The sequence below is a fragment of the Scomber scombrus genome, chromosome 5 (assembly GCF_963691925.1).
Source record: "Scomber scombrus chromosome 5, fScoSco1.1, whole genome shotgun sequence".
Lineage (NCBI taxonomy): Eukaryota > Metazoa > Chordata > Actinopteri > Scombriformes > Scombridae > Scomber > Scomber scombrus.
Window position 1 is genome coordinate 32,540,875 of NC_084974.1, and position 21,722 is coordinate 32,562,596.

Sequence of the window (21,722 nt, forward strand, 5' to 3'; positions counted from 1 at the left end):
TTCTTACTTTACACAGACTTTAATTAGTTTAAATACTTAATTACTACTAATACTATAATACTTGATACTGACTAGTAAGATGTACTTAATACTCGAAACCAGAATATGTTGGGTGACTTTCGAACACTGGAAATAAATCGTGTACCTGTGGCACTCAAAATTTCCCTGGAATTTTCTAGTTATTTTATACTATTATGTTTTTACTTAAAGATCAACAAAAGTCAGCTGTATAGTCGAAATAAATCTTAAAACAATAAACTATAATTTAGATATTATATTGTTATGACTTCTTGCAACACTATATTTTATTTGTAATTTATAAAATATTTTATTTTTATTTGTAAAATTTTATTTCAATTTTATATAATATATATATATATATATATATATATATATATATATATATATATATATTTATATATATATATATATTCTATAAATAAAAAAACTGAATAAAGAATTCAAGTAAAAATAAAAATAATTTTTTAATGAAAAATAAAATAACTGAATAAAAACATAAACCTTTATTAATATGAAATAAAATATATTGTTTCAAATCATAATTTTAGAAGAAAAAATATTAACAATATAATATCTAAATTCTAGTATATTGTTTTTAGACTTCTTTATTTTGATTACACAGCCTTTAAATACAAACAAAATAATACAAAATTATAAGTTATAATTATTTTGTCAGAATATGGAGACTTTATGATCAGCTGTTAAAGTCAGAAAAATAGAAAATCAAAGTATTTCAAATTATTTAAACTTGTTGATTTTCTTCCAATTAAAATGTGAAACTGTGATTGATCAGCTGTTTGTGTGTTTGTTGCAGCTCAGGCTGTGATTGGCTGAGAGCGGCTGTCAATCAGCTGCTGTTTCATCAGCTGGACAAACAGACGCTGAGAAGTCTGAAGTCCACAAACACTCAGCTTCAGTCTCTGGAGGCAAATAACTCTTTGGTTTCATGATGGCGCCCCCTAGTGATGTGTTACTGTGTCCAGGTGGTTTAGTTTAATTTTAATTTAATTTAAAGGGTTAAAATGTGAAAATAAATAACTTGCACACATTCTTTTTTTTGTGGACCCAGCATCAAATTTCTGCTTTTAATCCATTTTGAGAGAATATATTAGAGGATTATGGCAAAAATGTCTAAGTGGTGTAACCATAAAAACTTTGTACCAAATAATTCAGTATCTCCAGTAAATAAAGTAAAATAGAAACAACTGAAGATATATGTATTCTTAGCTTTGAATGTGTGAGCTAAATAAAGTATTACAGGTTGTTTTAGTGTCTCTGAGAATCTGCAGCTAACAAACAGAGTCTGAGGTGAAACTCTGTGTCAACATCGATTCGGCCCAGAGTTCATCGACCTCGGACACAAAGCGACCTCACAGGATCAGATCGGCTTCACATCACAGAAACAATCAGCAGCACAGGAGAACGACGACGAGAGAAACGACAATAACTTCACTTCAGACTCAAAACTTTAACCCACGGTAAGAAATCTGAGTTATGAGCTCGATGAGATGTTCGTTTTACTCTCTGAGGTCATTTTTATAGATTAATTGTTGCTTTTCTGTTAAAACCGACAGGACTGACAGTAACATTTAATCATTGTGTCGTCCTCCCGGGTCAAATAGACCCTGTCTGTTTTGACTGTTCCTTCTTTCCTTCCTTCATTCCTTCATTCTCTCTTTCTTTCCTCCCCACTACCTTCCTCCCTTCCTTCTTTCCTCTGTCCTTGTCAAGCACAGACCAGGTGGACTCAAATGCAGAGACAGGGACACAGGGATGAAGAGTTCTCTAGTTGTTTAATCAGTCCAAAAGTCAAAACCGGGAAATCCAAAACACAGGGCAGAAGTACAAAATCACTAGGCAAAACTCGGAATCCAAAAGGCAAAACTGGTCGATACCATAGACTGTATATAAAATGGACGTAACATCCGTGACGTCACCCATTGGTTTGTGGATTTCTGCTTGGAAGCAAATAGTTTCGGATCTGAGCAGCGCCAACTTGAAAATTTCCGGTGCATGCTGGGAAAAATAAAAACAGGGATTCTACTTATATGGGCATCAGGAGGAGCATGAGGCGCCCTCCTGAACCTGTGAACCAATCAACCTGTCAATCACCACGTAGCCACGCCCTAATGCATACCCTGCTTTATCGTCACATATAAAATCAGGGAGGCCAAAATGTCCCAAATGAACATCATACTGCATTGAAGAAGGCTTTAAACTAGCGATTGAGACCATAAACACATTTTGAAAACGTTTACTGAGGTTAGAAATCAAGTGAGAAGTTGGTGAATTCTCCATTGACTTGTATAGAGACGGAAGTCCTTTTGACACCAAAACGGTCGCCCCCTGGTGGCCTTTTGATAGAATGCAGTTTTAAGTTACTTCACCGTTGGCCTCATTTCAGAGGACCGGAACTCCCCGCCTGCTCCCTCCCTAATGTTTTGACCATTAACATCCAAACAACTTTATTTATAAATGGAGTCAGGGACAATATTTAAATCAACAGATCACACAACTTATGATAAGAAACACATCAAATGTGCTGTTAGATATAGGTTGGTTTGGTGTGTTTGGTCTCAGGGCTGTTGGTGTTTCCAGGTGTTTCCAGGTGTGTGTGTGTGTGCAGAGCAGCATGGCGGTGGGTCTGCAGGTCCTGGGTCTGGTTCTGGGCGTCGTGTCCTGGTGTCTGACATCCAGCTGTACGTCGTCTCAGGTGTGGAAGGTGAGGAGTCAGGCCGAGTCCGTCGCCACCAGTCAGTGGCAGATGGAAGGTCTGTGGATGAGCTGCGCTGCCACATCGATGGGATCCATCCAGTGCAGCAAGTTCAAGACGGTGCTGGGACTGCCGGGTGAGGACACACACACACACACACACACACACACACACACACACACACACACACACACACACACACACACTAATAATCTATATCTAATCCTTGATTGTTGCTGAAATATTGGATCATTTGAACATTTATTGAAATGAAAGCATGTGAGAAGTTTACAGGGAAAAATCACTATTTGGTGGAGCTGTTAACAACTCATAGACATCTGAGATGTGCTCTTTGGTTTCATCTTTAACAATGTGTTGTATTTATAAAGCTTGTTATATTATCCATTGTGTCAAATCTGCATCTGAAAAGTAACTAAAGCTGTCAAATAAGCTGTCAAGTGGAGTAGAAAGTACAATATTTCCCTCTGAGATGTAGAAAGTAGCATCACATGGAAATACTACAGTAAAGTACAAGTACCTCAAACTGTACTACAGTAAAGTACAAGTACCTCAAACTGTACTACAGTAAAGTACAAGTACCTCAAACTGTACTACAGTAAAGTACAAGTACCTCAGACTGTACTACAGTAAAGTACAAGTACCTCAAACTGTAAATGTACTTAGTTAATTTCCTGCTTCTCTACTTTAATCACACTTCAGAGATTTTGTGTGTTAATAACTAATAACACTCCTTCATTAATTGTGAACTCATCCTTTAAACCTGTCTGTAATGGTCTGAACTGGTGTGTGGTGGTCTGTACTGGTCTGTACTGGTGTGTGGTGGTCTGTACTGTACTGGTCTGAACTGGTGTGTGGTGTTCCCAGCTCACCTGCAGGTGTGCCGGGCCTTGATGATCTTGTCCCTGCTGGTCGGTTTGGCCTCCATCATCGTCTCCGTGCTCGGACTCAAGTGCACCAAGATCGGCAGAACCTCTGAGCACGTCAAAGACCAGATCGCCCTGAGCGGAGGAGTCCTGTTCATCCTGTCCGGTCGGTACTCCCCCCCCCCCCCCCCCCGTCCCGTCCCGTCCTCACTGTTACTATGGCAACGCTTTAATTAATTAAACTAAAGAGTACGGTTTAGACCTGCTCTATGTGTAAAGAGCCTTGAGATTACTTTTGTTGTGATTTCGCGAGTATAGATAGATAGATGGATGGATGGATGGATGGATCGATAGCTAGTTACATAGATAGATAGATAGATAGATAGATAGATAGATAGATAGATAGATAGATAGATAGATAGATAGATAGATAGATAGATAGATAGATAGATAGATAGATCTATAACCAGTGATGGATACAGAACGTCATCATTGGGTCGGCCTGGGAATAATTGGATGTTCTTCTTTTATTAAAGAAACAAAGACGCACAGCAGAGCAGCTTAAGAACAAACAATATAAAAAGCATACCTACATTATGCCCTGATCAGCCAGTAGCTAAGCAATAAAACTCTCAGGCTCAAAAGACATTTCTTTTATCTTTCTGAAGCCTCCGATTAATACGAACTGTGGCGGAAACTCTTAACGTTCGCAATTCAACACCGCGGCGGTCCAGCAGCATAGATCACAGTTTGTCCGAAGATCCGCAAATGAGTGTTGTAAAGTTCAAAAGTTAATATTTATTGAAAAAACATAAATGTAAACCTTTCCAAAAGTCAGAACACGTGTTTATCTATCAAAGTGATCTGCTTCAATCCATATTTGTTAGTGTTTAGCTTTTTTAAAACAACTTTTTCCTCCTGCTTGCCGTACACAAAGTGAGACCCACACCTCACCATGTAGGCCTAATCATTTAATATAATAATAATAATAATTTTCTGTGTAGCATACAGCAGTAACGGGTCATCAATAGCTCATACCTGACACCGCTGTTTATAGGACCTTATAGTATACAATACATCCTAACTAGGACTTTATTCATTCATTCATTCAGATTATTATTTTCATGAATCTGATTGGGTGGCCCACCTGTCAGTCTGCCCCATTCACAGACCCACAGTGATGCTAATACATTATATTTTTTTGAGCATTGACCCCAACACTTGCTGTCAATCAAACCAACTGTAGCTCATTTTGGGGCGACTGACATTACAACGTGTAGTTTGTGTTGTCAGCGTCGTCATGGTTTCAGGCTGAATACTGCAGACAGGTGTGAGAGTGAGATGTGTTGATGTTTGCTTCCTCAGGTTTGTTCACTCTGATCGCTGTGTCCTGGTACGCTGCACGAGTCATCCACGACTTCAACAACCCGTACGGAGCAGTGCGGTCAGTCACACACACACACACACACACACACACACACACACACACACACACACACACACACACACACACAAACACACACACGCTTAAAATCTATTTTAAAAGATACTGAGAGCCAGTGAAGCGAAGATAAAACCAGAGTAAATATGCTCACTTTAAAACAATTTTCAATGAGTTATAGTGATGATGATGATGATGATGATGGCAGTAGTGTGGTTGTCTTTTTTTTTTAAATTGTCGATTGATGTTTTGGTCAGACAAATACAAAACAATAACTTTTACATTATTACAGTTACAGTGTGTCTTCTTTCAGAATCTGCCCAGTCTTTTTTTTTTCTTCAGAAAAACAAAAATAAAATAAAATAAAAACGAGTTTGCAGTCCAGCAACAATGTACAACTCAAGCCAGACCTCCAACACAAAACAAAAAACAAAGCAAAAACACACAACACCCTAGGAAGTCTACATACTATACACATCTTGTACCTGAACCATATAAAAGATTATGCAGAGGTAGGTAGCGTTATCCTTTCATATCCAGCAATTGAGCTAGGAACGGACCCCAAACTTCATTGGATAGATCTTCCCTCCCAGCTACTCTATAGGTGACCCGCTCATAGCTTGCCATTGAGCTTAGTACTTCTATCCATTCCTTAAAAGTGGACAAAGTGGGAGATTAGTAAGATAAGTTATCCTGCACACTGTTATCATAGCTAAACGACACCATGATTTTCGGGGTTTTTGACATTTGATCAAATGTGTGCCCAACATCTTGGCATTGTGGTTGTCTTGATGCAGGTTCGAGCTGGGCACTGGGCTGTATCTGGGCTGGGGAGCTTCCTGTCTGGCTCTCCTGGGAGGCTCCATGCTCTGTTGCTCCTGTAAGAAGAAGTATCCCACTCCTCCTGCACGGTAAATGAAACTCCTGGTCGAATTATCCGAACAAAAGATGAACAGCATGATAAAAAGTTGAAGCTACAAATCTGTGAACATCAACTGTGACTCTCAAAGTGCATTTTAGCAGGAAACATCCAATCACAGAGCTTCAGATTCTGTTAAAAGTGAGACAGGTGTGATTGTATTTGACTCCCTCTCTATCTTCTCTCCTCCAGGCAGTTTTCATACAACTACTCCAACAGCAGTCGAGGGCCGAGCATCTACAGAGCAGCTCCAGCTTCAGACAACGTTAGCACCAAAGCTTACGTCTAAACCTCCCGAAAAACTTCTGCGTAGGTTACAGCTGATCCTCAGAGGGCTGAACTCTGCAGGACTCAGGATCATGTTGGATCTTTAAGCAATATACTAAATTTTATACCGAAGACGTTTTTTTTGTGTCCTGATGAGGAATTTTATTGTAAAGATCACTCATTCTTTGATTTATACCTATAATTATTTTTATACTATTGATGCCATTATATAATAAGAATGTCTAGTAATTACCTGAAGATTTATGTGTGTGAAGAGTTTCATTTCGTTGTAAATAAAATGTTCCCTGAATCTGTGTGAGTGCAGTACCGATGTCCGGCCAGCAGGTGTCACTGTTTATGATGTAAAATTCTAAATCGATGAGCATAGGTGGCTCTCTTTAATAATAGTTAATCTGAGACTGCAACATATTAAAGTCAGTAAAGTAAATTACATTAATAGAAGAAAATTATAAATGTCATCATGAGTTCAGACTTAAAGTCCGTGTAAAGTAAGAATAAATATGTGTTCTGAGTTTGACAGAAAAGTGTGTTGTTAACCACCCTGCCAAATTTTAATGATTAAAAAAATCGCTAAATATATAAAATAAGGCTTCAAAGTTGTGTAAAAGTCTGCCTATTTCTCTGCTCCCAAACGCTGTGGGAGTGAAGCCCCGCCCCCTACCAAGTGTCAGCTGTCAATCAAAGTCACCACCTCTACCGGAAACATGGACGCTAGGCCTGAGAGCTTTCTGCTGCTAACTCAGCGGCTAACTTGGCGGCTAACTCAGCTAACTGGTTAACTGTAGACTGTAGTAATAGTAGTGTGCACTGAATGTATTTATACCTCTACAGCAGCAGGGCGGGTTTATGCTAAGCCTAGCTCCACAATTCAAATCTAAATGGTTGAAATGCTTTTTACACCTTTTTTAGAAATACATTTATGACCTATTTAATGTGTTTAGAAGAAAATGTCTGAATTCACTTTACACGGTCTTGAAATTAAAGTGAATTTTCCTTTCACCTCACTTTCACACCAACATTTAAAACACTGATTCCACAATGAAAGAAATTAATTTACTGTAAGAAAGTAAAAATACACATGCTCAAAATAATGTATAAAAATAAGTATAAAACCAATTCAGTTAAACTTCAGTGAGATCAATCTGTTCATTTAGGAAGCTCAAGGGATGGTGAATCAGTTTCAGCTGCTTTGGTGCAAATTAAAGTGACAACAGCTGCAATGGAGAGGCAAACGCAAGACACTCCCCCAAAAAGGGAATGGTTTTATATGTGGTGTCAACAAATTCCACACAAGTTGGATCTGTGATTTCAATGTTTTACTTTGATTTTGTGTGATTTTGAATCCAGCCCTCAATGACTGTTATTATCCAATATACACCATTTAAGATTTTACACTTGAATAATTCCTTCATCAAGAGCTGATGTGTGATTTAAGTCTTCCATCAGTTTTTTTGAGCAGTGCATCTGTTCGGTGTTCTGTAAATGTGAGGAAAACTCCTGCTAGCTTCTGATTTGTTCGTTGAGTCACAGGTGAGAAAGAAGATAGATGTAGATAGATAGATGTAAACTTTATTGATCCCCTAGGGGAAATTTAGGATCCAGCAGCTTAATACACGAAGACATCAAAGAACAATACACTAAAAATTAAATATTAAATATTAAATAAATTTTAAAAAACAACATGGTCTGAGGCTGTGTGATAAAGTGCAAATAAATAAATAAATAAATAAAAATATAGTGCAATATACAATTTAAAGTGAATTTAGTCCAGTCTGTGGCTGTGGGGGTCCTTTTATTGCCAGATTGTACAGTTGTATGGCCCTGGGGACAAATGAATTACTCAGTTTTACTACAGTTTTGCATGACAGTGAGCGTAGTCTCCAGCTGATCATGCTCTTCTGCTGGATGATGGTGTTGTGAAGTGGATGACCTTCATTGTCCATGATGGTGAGCAGTTTGTTCAGGGTCCTTTTGTCCTTTTGATGTGTTGTTTTAAAGCTGATGAAGTGTGGACAACAATAAAGTCAGATAACATGCTGCTGGTTCTTCATATAGAATTATTCAACCATGACATAACAAACCCAAACCTACACTAGTAGAGTTAAAGCCTGAACTACAGGTACAGTCACATTCTTTGAGTAGGTGAGGTGTTCATAATTACTCACCTGGCACAGTTTTAAAGGAAGGGTAATAAAAGCACTGCTGCGTCACATTTCCTGTTTCACTTCTCATGAAGTAATCGAATTGAAATCAAAGTGAAAGTCAGAAGCATGGCCGTAGCTACCATTGAGGACACTGAGGTCATGTCCTCGGTATTTTTTTCTTGAAGTTTTGTTTAATTGTGAAGTGAAAATAGCCGACTAGACAATTATCCTTGCATCAACGGACCGTCATGTGACACGTACTTGAAGATTCCGCTGCCATGTCAAAACGAAAGTATTCGGCTATAGTTAGCGGTGGAGTGGAGCCTTGAAATCGCCAGAAATATGTTGTCTACATTTGTGAATTGGACTTGACCCGATTTTGCAAACTGTTCATTCATTGGATGAGCCCTTTTCTGCCTTTCCCAGCAGGCCGTGCTCCATTCCACATTTTAAGAACAAACAAAGAAAATAATATATTGCAGTTATAATTTTTTAAATATACAACCATGGAAGTTGTAGAATACTGAAATAGGAGTTGATTTAAGTTGCACAATTGGAAGTGATGAGAAAGAACTGGACCACAAGAATGACCATGACTGAGAAATGCACAACAAGAAAGCGTTATAAATACATCATGGATAACCCTAAACAGTCAAATAAATTGTGGTCTTAATTTTGACCTCGGTATTTGAAAAATCCTGGCTACGGCCTTGGTCAGAAGTTGCAAGCACACGTGCAGACGGTGCTTGCTGTGCGTAAAGTCTGTGAGGCAACACGAATGCAGAAAGCGTGAATTCACCTTAACCTTCCTGTTGTCTTCCCGTCAACTGTACATTTGTCCTCCTGGGTCGAAATATTATAATTTAGCACCTGATTCTGTGTTAGACCTTTTTAGTCAACTCCATTCCAACTTATCACCACAGATTTTACTCATACTTTTGGAAATTATGGTCAATAGGCCTCATTTAAATTAATTGATACTTCATTTTTGAATTAACGCCTGTCCTCCTCATGAAGTTCAAAATTGACCTGAAGACAACAGGAGGGTTAAGTGAGTATGAAGCTACTGCTAGCAACTGTTTAACTTAGCATACAGACTGGAAACAGTCGTCTTAACACATTCTACCTTGTTTTATATAAAAACTGGCATGCAAACATGAGAAATCACAACGGCATTCCTTGGGAACCCCCAGGAGGAACTGATGAGAGGGATGTCTGGGTTTCATTGCTCAGCCGGATGCCACCAGGACTCGGCCCCAGATAAGTGAAAGAAAATGGATAGAATGAATGACCTCCAGTAAAAAGGCAGATTCTTTTACAGTTTACTGAAACCAGAAACAATGAGATGGGAGTTAGAGGTTATAGGTTAGATTATTTTGGCCAATAAGAGAAGATGTGTTTTTAAATGTAAAACCATGGTGGACGTAGTTTTGGAAACTTCTTTGATTAACAGAGTATTCAAATACAAACTGGTTGGCCTTGATGTGAATGCTGCCAAAACAAAACAGGAATTTAATTAATCTTAAAAGAAATCTTTTCCGTCTCAGAATATGACGCGAATGTTTGATGACATTTGTGGTTGAAGTGATTAAACAGGAATGAGTGCTGACGGAGGTGTGTGGGCAGGGCCAGGTGAGTTTATATCCAACCTGTCTCAGTACAATTCATTACTCTCAATGATTCACAAGTGTTCACATTTCACTCTGAGCTGAAGACTTTTGGAAAGAACATGAATCAACAAGGTCTGTTTGGATTCTGGTTCTGTCTGCTGTCCATGTGTGTCCTGGTCGACCACGGTCGGGCCCAGGTCCCTGAGCCAGCACAGTGCCTCCTATCTGGGACCTACAACCTGAACCAGCTGCTGCTGGAGGGTTATGATGAGGAGAAGTGCTGGAGGGATTGCGACACAGAGCCTGACTGCCACATGGCAGTGATAGTCATACCTCTCAGTGGCAGGAAGAGGTGCCTGCTGGTCAACTGTCTGAACCAGAGCAGATACTCGTACACCCGACATCCCAGCACACAGATCAAGGTCTACCCAAAGACCACCATTGACAACGGTAGGATGGATTCCTGTTTTCTGCTGTTTTCTGACTGACTATCCAAATGATCTGTCAGAGTGAGACTTTATTAAGTGACTTTAGTCTCTTATTATTAGTTAGTAATTTCAAATACTGTTCGATAGACTTCTATAAAATGTTTGAATATAGTTTCAAACTCAGGATGTGAATTCTTGATAACATCGTCCTTCAGCATTTCTGACAGAGACGAAACTTACCTGCTATCATACATCTCTCTCCTACAGTCCAAAGGTACTATTACATGACAGATGCATACGGACTAGCTGATGAGACACGTAAGTACAAAGCTTCTTTCTTTCTTATTTGTGCCTGAAAGTTCAAATTAAGAATTGTGCATTGGATCTCATTCCAACCAATATTTTTAAAATGTTGGAGAGCTGTCTAAGATATCACAAACAAGCTAATCCCAAAGTCGATCCATGGATCAAAACTATACTACAATAAATTCAAGCAGCTTGCAGAGACTGGATTGACTGAGACACATGGTTATACTTCACATTTTCCCTGATTCTACTTATATGGGCATCAGGAGGAGCATGAGGCGCCCTCCTGAACCTGTGAACCAATCAACCTGTCAATCACCACGTAGCCACGCCCTAATGCATACCCTGCTTTTTCGTCACGTATAAAATCAGGGAGGCCAAAATGTCCCAAATGAACATCATACTGCATTGAAGAAGGCTTTAAACTAGCGATTGAGACCATAAACACATTTTGAAAACATTTACTGAGGTTAGAAATCAAGTGAGAAGTTGGTGAATTCTCCATTGACTTGTATAGAGACGGAAGTCCTTTTGACACCAAAACAGTCGCCCCCTGGTGGCCTTTTGATAGAATGCAGTTTTAAGTTATTTCTGCGTTGGCATCATTTAAGAGGACCTGAACTCCCCGCCTGGTAATGGGTCACAGCAGGTGTATCAATGTTTGTATTTGTGGTGTACATTAAGATGTTGACGAAAGATAACTCTGTATACAAAGAGTGTATAGAAAGAGAGTGTCCAATTTGTGTCTTCTTCTCCCAACTTTTTCTGATCCGTGCTTTGACTTTCCCAGTGTAGCGTTTGTGGACGAGTCTAATGATTGTATCAAATGAGCCTATTTAAATGGGCTCAGAGAAGTCACCAGCTGTAGTCAATCATAATCACTCACAAGAAGTTAAGAGGCCATGAAGCTAATTTAATTGACATAACTTTCTACATAACCAAAATTGATCATTCATGTTGCTGTATGTATATTTTTGACCCAGCATATTTGGTCACATTTTCAGTAGACCCATAATAAATTCATAAAAGAACCAAACTTTATGAATGTTTTTTGTGACAAAGAAGTATGTGTTCCAATCACTCTATCACAAGAACTCAAGACGGCCATGATATTGTGTTCTTTACAAGTGTATGTAAACTTTTGACCACGACTGTAAGCCAGAAAACAAAAGTGTCTTCTTCTCCCAACAGTTCATTGTTCAGAGATGATGAGTTGCAGCAGCTGCCAGTCGGGGATTCACAGATTCTTCTACAACAGTACCAGTTACAGGTGTGAGCGCTTCCACAGCGGCTGTGGGTCCAGCAGAAACTCGTTTGAAACCCAGGAGGGCTGTGAAGCCCTCTGCAATGAAAAGTGTAAGAAACCTTTTAATATATCCACATGCAGCACAGTCACAGAGATCTGAACATCAAACAGTTCAATGACTTCATCTTGAGTTTTACTTCACAACAGCTGGACCTTAACAACAGTAATGAGTTTATTTCCTTCTCCTGCATCAGTTCGTTGTTATCGGCCCGTGCACTACGGATCAGGCAGCTCAAACATGTCCATGTTCTTCTTTAACGTGCTGAGTTATAGCTGTGAGAGGTTTAACTTCAGAGGCCGCGGGTCCAACGGGAACATCTTTCACACTGAGGAGGAGTGTGAGAAGCTCTGTGGTGACATTAAAGGTAACGCTGTCTAACCCTAACCCGTAATATACATTAATGTTGCTGAACATTATCTTCACTTGTATTTCATCGACTAACAATAATAATTAATATCATATATTTTTAAAACCAGCTCCTACAACGCCTCAACCTGCTGTGACTACAGGTAATTAAACTGTTTCCTGCATTGTCTTCATTTTATAACTATCTCATCAACTCTAATATTATAATTAACATCATTAACTCTCGAACAGATACTACAGTTGCTGTTTCTACAGAGACGACAGGTAATTACATTTGTTGAACATTATTTACTGAACATTATCCTGATTGTAAAAGATAAATAAACAGCAGGTATTTCACCTCCTGTAAGCAGCTTCACTACAGGTGTGATCTTCACTTTCTTGATGCTTCACTTACATGTTCATCTTTTACTTTATACAATTTAAAATCACTAATCCTTCATATTCATCACTTGGTCTGTTAGATTTTACTAAAGTGACTCTGTGACTCTAACCTTTATTTAGTATCGCTCTATATATATTTATATATGTACATTTCTAATATTTGTATGAATGTGTATATGTCCAAGTATTTGCTGCTTTGTTTAATAACTACTATCATTCATTTTAATTAAAACCAGCTGCTACAACGAGCCGACCTGCAGTGACTACAGGTAATAAAATGTTTACTTGCATTGTCTCTATTTAATCATTTCTACTATTAAAACCAACATTTTGAACTCTTTAACAGATACTACAGTTGCTGTTACAACAAGAAAACCAGGTAATTATATTTACTGAACATCATCTTTACTGGTATTTCATCAATCAGTCAATACTAAAAAAATGTATTTATTTATTTTTAAACCAACGAAGAAACCTGTTTGAAACCTTGTATTTATTTTATAACTATCTCATCAACTCTGAAATTATTATTAAAATTAAAGACTGTGTAAAGTGAATTCAGACATTGTCTTCTAAACACATTAAATAGGTCATAAATGTGTTTTCTAAAAAAGGTGTAAAAAGCATTTCAACCATTTAGATTTGAATAGTGGAGCTAGGCTAGCATAAACCCGCCCTGCTGCTGTATAGGTATAAATACATTCGGTGCACACTACTACTGCAGTCTACAGTTAGCCAGTTAGCTGAGTTAGCCGCCGCCGCTCTCAGACCTAGCGTCCATGTTTCAGGTAGAAGTGGCGACTTTGATTGACAGGTGACACTCGGTAGGGGGCGGGGCTTCAGCAAACTCAGCGGGCACTCCCACAGCGTTTGGGAGCAGAGAAATAGGCAGACTTTTACACAACTTTGAAGCCTAATTTCACATATTTGGCGATTTTTTTTAATCATTCAAATTTGGCAGGGTGGTTAACAACACACTTTTCTGTGGTATGTTAAACTCAGAACACATATTTATTTTTACTTTACACGGACTTTAACATTTTTACTCATCATTATCTTGACTTGTTTCTTGCATTAAATGTAAAACTTAAACAAAAATGTATTTTTAAACAGGACTTCAACCTCGTGAAATCACAGGTATGTTAATCATGTTAATCTCTCAATTTACATCACTATTTCTGGGTTAATGTTAGATATTAAATGATTCATAATTTCCATTCCCTCTCAAATAGAAAGAACACTGACTGCATATTGTGGTTCATAGATCACACCTCCTGATTTTCATCCTTTATCCTCAGTTTCAGATTATTTCATTGTTGTGGTCTGTGTCAGCACCGGCATTGTCGCCATTGTCTACATCGTCTACTACTGTACTGCAAACCGCAACCAGCGCAGGTCCTCCAGCAGGTAAAGTTGAAAGGTCGCTGTATTTAGTGCTTTCCAAATATTCGGTACCGACCAGACCTGAACTGGTTTGAACTGTATCCAAGAAGAACTAGCAGCCATGTGATCACTAACAAAAGCCCTCACTTTCTCCAGCCTTAGTTTATACCTAAACTAACTAACTAGTAGGGCTGGGCAATATTTTGATATTATATCGATATCGTGATATGAGACTATATATCTTCTTAGATTTTGGATATCGTAATATCGCGATATGTCATCAGAGTCGTCTTTTCCTGGTTTTAAAGCTGCATTACAGTAAAAATATGTAATTTTCTGAACCTAAACAGACTGTTCTAGCTGTTCTGTTATTAATCTTTTATCCACTTTGTCATTATATCCACATTACTGATGATTATTTATCAAACATTTCGTTAAATATTTTGTGAAAGCATCAAGAGTCAATGCTGCTCTATGATCATTGCAATGTTATAAATGCAGATGCTGTTCTTCACATTTATACAAATAATCCTGTATTTTTCTTTCTTTTCTCTCCATGTACAGCACATCGACACCATCAGTTCGTTATCAGCTCTTGCAGTCGCAGCAACCTGGGAGAGATGATGAGCCACATGTACGGTGGTGATATTTTTTACTCACATGGTGAAAGCGATGGTGCAGAAACATATTGCAGAAAAAGAAACAAGGATCAATATAATGTGAACTTATAACTTATCTCATAATGTGAGACTCATAGTTGGTCTCAGGCAGAGGTGGACTCCCTGTGATGTACTCCTACACGTAATGGTCCGCTGCTGGTTTATGAAGAGAGGCTCACATCATCTTATTGATTGTTTTCCTCCAGCTGTTTGTACTGTATACTGTGGCCATGTTGTTGGGGACTATTTTCAGCGGCGGATGAATCCACATTTGGTGCAGTAGTATTTCTGGCAGCAGGACGGTGTGTGTGTTCATGATGTTTTATATGTTCAATATCACTGCTTGTTTGTTATTGTTTATCAATCACAACATCTATACTTGAGTCTGTTTCTAATTATTATGTATTGATCGTTATTTGTCATCATGTCATTTTGTATTTTCAGTAAAGTTCCTGCAGTGAGTTCATTGTTTTATTTTGATATTTTTCAAAGGGTTTTATTTTCAGACTAATATGATGATTATAGAACCATATTAAGCTGTTGAGTTATTCTCCATTTAAAGCTTTGTTTGTGGATATTTGATCTTTCTAATTTATTGAATTGTCATTGAAAGGTGCCAGTTTCATGACTGTAAATCCTTATACTGAAAATATTGATGTGATTTATTGTATTCATGAAACATTTTGAACCTCTTAGATGGCAATAAAAAAATATTCTGTTAATTAAAACACTAATCTGTATAATTTCAAACATCATGCAATTCACCTTCTGGCCACCAGAGGGCCACATATCATCACATAATTACTCACCGTCCCCTGAAGTTTGAGCCTTTCTAACCATTTAAATCAACATGAAATTCTTCTGGTTGAATCAGCAGAACAAACAATGAACAACTGTGTTAGAAAATATCAGATTATTTGATAAAACATTAAAACTAGAAGTCTGTGGACAGGTGTTGGGTATGAGTCAACTACAACTCCCAGGGTGCATTTCAGCGGATCTAGAAATGTGGAAATAAACAGATCTAGTATTAAATGTGTACTTTTATACAATTGATGCTTTCACTTCAGAAGTTAAAACAAATTACATTAAGAGTTATTTTTGCAAATATATTTTGTTATATATTTTGCATTTATTGTTAAAAATCTGCCATTTCACTTTTAATGACTTTTGTTTGAATTGAGTTTTGTTAAACAGTAAAGAAATAAATGTATTACAAAAATATATAAATACATGTAGAATTAAATGTGGAGAATAAATTAATGTTTATTTAATATGATTATGACAACATTTATTATATGTATTTATTTTTAATCTTTCATTCTTTACATATACAGTATATATAATTTCTTTCTCTCTTGTCCCTTTTGGGCCTCCATATCAATGGCTTGAAATTCTTGTAATAATAAACACCCAACTAAATTTAAAATGATGGATTTAGTTAAAAAGAAAACTAAAAATAGGTTCACATGTACGCCAAAAATGAGGAAAAACTTACTTCAACCTCTGAACAAAACATTGGACAAGCTGGTATTATGTCCTTTGTACCTTTGGAAAGTCCTTCTGCACAAGACTGGTGTTATGCCAAACTATCAGCCGATGTTAGCAACACATCATCAGTTGTGTACCTCAGCGCCATTGGATGTTTCGGCCTTTTACTCACAATACACCTTCTACTGAGGCAGGCCCACCACAGGATGGAGGAGGACATGAATGGGAAAAAGGTAAATGTGTTGTAAATAAACAGTTCAATGCAAAAAAATAGAGCTTCAGGTTTCATACGTTGGAGACTTGCGAAAAATTTTCCATCACATTTTATTGGAGGGAACTCTTATAGTAGTGAAACCCTGAGAGACAGAGTGCAACATACATCTGACAAACTGTATGAATATACAAGAAAAACACATGAAAATGCTTCTCTCCCCATCACATGAATCTCGTAGGTCACACATTTGCACATTAAAACTGTGAATTTTGCCGAAAGCTGAGTTGTTTGCATCTGTGGGTTTAAAAACAACACAAGAAGCTTAAAATCTATTCTAAAAGATACTGGGAGATAAAACCTCAGTAACATGCTCACTCTTCATGTTTTGGTTAAAAGTCTAGCAGCAAAATCTTGAATGAGTTATAGTGGTTATGATGATGATGATGAAGATTTAAAGCTGATGAAGTGTGGACAACAGTAAAGTCCTGATGGAGAGAGTCAGATAACATGCAGCTGTTTCGTCATATAGAATTATTCAACCATCACATAACAAACCCAAACTTACACTAGTAGAGTTAAAGCTGAACTACAGTTACAGTCACATTCTTTGAGTAGGTGAGGTGTTCATTATTACTCACCTGGCACAGTTTCAAAGGAAGGGTAATAAAAGCACTGCTGCGTCACATTTCCAGTTTCACTTCTCATGAAGTAATCGACTTCTTGAGAAGTGAAAGTCAGAAGTTTCTAGCACACGTGCAGACGGTGCTTGCTGTGTGTAAAGTCTGAGTGGTCACGTGTGCAGAAAGCGTGAATTGACCTTAAGTGAGCAAGAAGCTACTGCTAGCAACTGGTTAACTTAGCATACAGACTGGAAACAGCCGTCCTGGAACTGTCCAAAGAACCTCTGTAATTCACTAACAGATTCTACTTTGTTTCATATAAAATTGGAGTACGAACATGAAAAATCACAACTGCTCAAAGAAATAGTCCTGGAAATGACCTCCGATGGCCTCTGCATTCCTCGAGATCCCCCAGGAGGAGCTGATGAGCATCACTGATGAGAGGGATGTCTGGGTTTCATTGCTCAGCCTGATGCCACTGCAACTGGTTACAGTTTACTGAAACCACTAAAAATAAGAGGGGATTTAGAGGTCTGGAACCAGGATTATTTCGGCCAAAAGGTGTGTTTTTAAATGTAAAACCATGGTGGAAGTAGTTTTGGAAACGTCTTTCATTAACAGAGTATTCAAATAGAAACTGGCTGGCCTTGATGGGAATGCTGCCAAAACAAAACAGGAATTTAATTAGTCACGTCTTCCTTTTCCGAATATGACGGTTGAAGTGATTAAACAGGAATGAGTGTTGATGGAGGTGTGTGGGCAGGGCCAGGCAAGTTTATATCCAACCTGTCTCAGTACAATTCATTACTCTCAATGATTCACAAGTGTTCACATTTCACTGAGCTGAAGACTTTTGGAAAGAACATGATTCAACAAGGTCTGTTTGGATTCTTGTTCTGTCTGCTGTCCATGTGTGTCCTGGTCTGTCACGGTCGGGCCCAGGTCCCTGAGCCAGCACAGTGCCTCCTATCTGGGACCTACAACCTGACCCAGCAGCCTGTTGAGGGAGAGGATGAGGGGAAGTGCTGGAGGGATTGCTACGCAGAGCCTGACTGCCACATGGCAGTGATAGTCATACTTCTCAGTGGCAGGAAGAGGTGCCTGCTGGTCAACTGTCTGAACCAGAGCAGACACTCGTACACCCGACATCCCAGCACACAGATCAGGGTCTACCCAAAGGCCACCATTGACAACGGTAGGATGGATTCATGTTTTCTGCTGTTTTCTGACTGACTATCCAAATCATCTGTCAGAGTGAGACTTTATTAAGTGACTTTAGTCTCTTGTTATTAGTTAGTAAGCTATCTCAAATACTGTCAGACAGACTTCTATGTTTAAAACTCAGGATGTGAATTCTTGATAACATCGTCCCTCAGCATTTCTGACAGAGACGAAACTTACCTGCTATCATACATCTCTCTCCTACAGTCCAAAGGTACTATTACATGACAGATGCATACGGACTAGCTGATGAGACACGTAAGTACAAAGCTTCTTTTTTTCTTATTTGTGCTGATAGAAAAAATTAATACAAGACTGAGACAGAGACCAAGTTCAAAAGTCAAGTTACTTTTAATACTTGCAAGAAGGAGCAGATCAAAAATACACAACCATCCACGATGGGTCATATAGGAAAATGCTTGCCAGGGCAGTCCTGACGAGTGAGATTTATACTAAACAAAGGAAACAAATCATTCTTGTCCACCACGTTATCAGGGCACCAGGCTGTTTCTTCTCGGTACCCTCCCGTTCCTTCTCTCCGCGACCTTCACATACTCTTAGTCAAAACAGTTCACAAACACAGGCTTGGAAATGTACTGCTTCTTAACCTTTTAACTTGTGGCCTTTACTCTGTTAATCCTTTAAAAGCAAGAGTGTAGGACAGGCACTTTCAATCTTTATTACATGTCATAAAAATAGTCACGCTAATCGTTCTAAACACCTTAAAAGTACGATCAATGAATATAAGACATTAGTATTACTGGTTATAGAGACATAAAATGAATAAGACATTTGTATTTTCCCATCAGTGCCTAAAAGTACAAATTAAGAATTGTGCATTGGATCTCATTCCAGCCAATATTTTAAAATGTTGAAGAGATGTCTAAGATATCACAAACAAGCAAATTCCAAAGTGGATTCATGGATCAAAACTATACTAGAATAATTCAAGCAGGTTGCAGAGACTGGATTGACTGTGGTCTGAGACACATGGTTATACTTCACATTTTCCCTGTTAAACAAAACGATGACCGTTGATATTACATTTTATGTCATGAACTATTTTTGTGCACAAATAATTTTTCCTCTCCATACACCTGCTGAGCATCTTCCAACCAACAGTAATGGGTCACAGCAGGTGTATCAATGTTTGTATTTGTGGTGTACATAGAGATGTTGACGAAAGATAACTCTGTATACAAAAAGTGTATAGAAAGAGAGTAATGTCCAATCTGTGTCTTCTTCTCCCAACAGTTCATTGTTCAGAGTTGATGAGTTGCAGCAGCTGCCAGTCGGGGATTCACAGATTCTTCTACAACAGAACCAGTTACAGGTGTGAGAGCTTCCACAGCGGCTGTGGGTCCAGCAGAAACTCGTTTGAAACCCAGGAGGGCTGTGAAGCCCTCTGCAATGAAAAGTGTAAGAAACCTTTTTATACATCCACATGCAGCACAGTCAGCGAGATCTGAACATCAAACAGTTCAATGACTTCATCTTGAGTTTTACTTCACAACAGCTGGACCTTAACAACAGTAATGAGTTTATTTCCTTCTCCTGCATCAGTTCGTTGTTATCGGCCCGTGCAGTACGGATCAGGCAGCTCAAACATGTCCATGTTCTTCTTTAACGTGCTGAGTTATAGCTGTGAGAGGTTTAACTTCAGTGGCCGCGGGTCCAACGGGAACATCTTTCTCACTGAGGAGGAGTGTGAGAAGCTCTGTGGTGACATTAAAGGTAACGCTGTCTAACCCTAACCCGTAATATACATCAATGTTGCTGAACATTATCTTCACTTGTATTTCATCGACTAACAATAATAATTAATATCATATATTTTTAAAACCAGCTCCTACAACGCCTCAACCTACTGTGACTACAGGTAATTAAAGTGTTTTGTGTGTTGTCTTTATTTTACAACTATCTCATCAACACTAATATTATAATGAACATCATTAACTCTCTAACAGATACTACAGTCACTGTTTCGACAAAAAAAACAGGTAATTATCTTTTTTTCGGGGTTAAAGTTATTTATAATCTTCCTTCCCTCTTAAATAGAAAGAACACTGACTGTACATTGTCTTTAATAGATCAGACCTCCTGATCTTTATCTTCCTTCCTCTCTTGCAGTTGTATGGAGATGGTACCATGTGTTCTTTGTGGTCTTTGGGGTCCTTGTGGGCCTTGGGGTCATTGTGGGCCTTGTCGCCTTCTGCATCTACAACCGTAAACAGCGTGGACGCACCGGCAGGTAAAGTTAAAAGGTCGCTGTATTTAGTGCTTTCCAAATATTTGGTACATACGGGACCGGTACTGGTTTGTACTGTATCCAAGAAGAATTAGCAGCCATGTGATCACCTCTGTACCCACAAACAGAAATCACAACGTATAAAAGACTGTGTGTCTCCCCTGTCTTCAATGCTGCTCTATGATCATTGCAATGTTATAAATGCAGATGCTGTTGTTCACATTTATACAAATAATCATGTATTTTTCTTTCTTTTCTCTCCATGTACAGCACATCGACATCATAGTTAGTTATCATCAGCTCTTGCAGTTGCAGCAACCTCGGAGAGATGATGATCCACATTTGGTGCTGTAGTATTTCTGGCAGCAGGACGGTGTGTGTGTGTGTTCATGATGTTTAATCTCTGTTCAGTATCACTGCTTGTTTGTTATTGTTTATCAATCACAACATCAGTACTTGAGTCCGTTTCTAGTTGCGTTATGTATTGATCATTATTTGATATCATGTCATTCTGTATTTTAAGTAAAGATCCTGAAGTAAGTTACTTGTTTTATTTTGATATTTTTCACAGGGTTTTATTTTCAGACTAATATGATTATAGAACCATATTAAGCTGTTGAGTTATTCTCCATTTAAAGCTTTGTTTGTGGATATTTGATCTTTCTAATTTATTGAATTTTCATTAAAAGGTGCCAGTTTCATGACTGTAAATCTTTATACTGAAAATATTGATTTCTTTTATTGTATTAATGAAACACTTTGATTGATATTTTGGGTTTTTTGGCAATAAAAGAAATCTGGGAGTTAAAACAGTATTATGTATCATTTCAAACATCATGCAATTCACCTTCTGGCCACCAGAGGGACACACATCATCACATATGATCATCACTCACCGTCCCCTGAAGTTTGAGCCTTTCTACAATTTAAATCAACATGAAACTCTTCTGGTTGAATCAGCAGAACAAACAATAAACAACTGTGTTAGAAAATATCAGAGCAGAGAGAAAAGATGTGTTTTTAAATGTAAAACCATGGTGGAAGTAGTTTTGGAAACTTCTTTGATTAACAGAGT

General features: G+C 38.1%; 2 protein-coding genes across 3 annotated transcripts in view; both read left to right on the forward strand.

The window, feature by feature from the left end:
- parlb (presenilin associated, rhomboid-like b) overlaps window positions 1–21,722 on the forward strand; it is an 83,864-nt gene that overhangs the window by 11,200 nt on the left and 50,942 nt on the right. The gene's annotated exons all lie outside the window — the stretch shown is intronic.
- On the forward strand, window positions 1,373–6,555 carry LOC133980055 (claudin-1-like). Of its 2 annotated transcripts, none has more exons than XM_062418623.1 (6): window positions 1,373–1,499; window positions 2,630–2,870; window positions 3,620–3,784; window positions 4,984–5,062; window positions 5,857–5,970; window positions 6,171–6,555. In XM_062418623.1, exons 2-6 carry the CDS (start codon window positions 2,654–2,656, stop codon window positions 6,265–6,267), a joined length of 672 nt encoding a protein of 223 aa, XP_062274607.1. In that variant the 5' UTR covers window positions 1,373–1,499; window positions 2,630–2,653; the 3' UTR covers window positions 6,268–6,555. The 2 variants fall into 2 exon arrangements, with proteins under 2 accessions (XP_062274607.1, XP_062274606.1); XM_062418622.1 differs by having other exon boundaries at window positions 1,386–1,499; window positions 2,620–2,870.

Coding starts and splice junctions, on each gene's coding strand:
- LOC133980055 (XM_062418623.1), top strand. CDS start 2,654: ATGGCGGTGGGTCTGCAGGTCCTGGGTCTGGTTCTGGGCGTCGTGTCC. Junction 2,871..3,619: donor GACGGTGCTGGGACTGCCGG/GTGAGGACACAC, acceptor TGGTGTTCCCAG/CTCACCTGCAGGTGTGCCGG. Junction 3,785..4,983: donor AGTCCTGTTCATCCTGTCCG/GTCGGTACTCCC, acceptor TTGCTTCCTCAG/GTTTGTTCACTCTGATCGCT.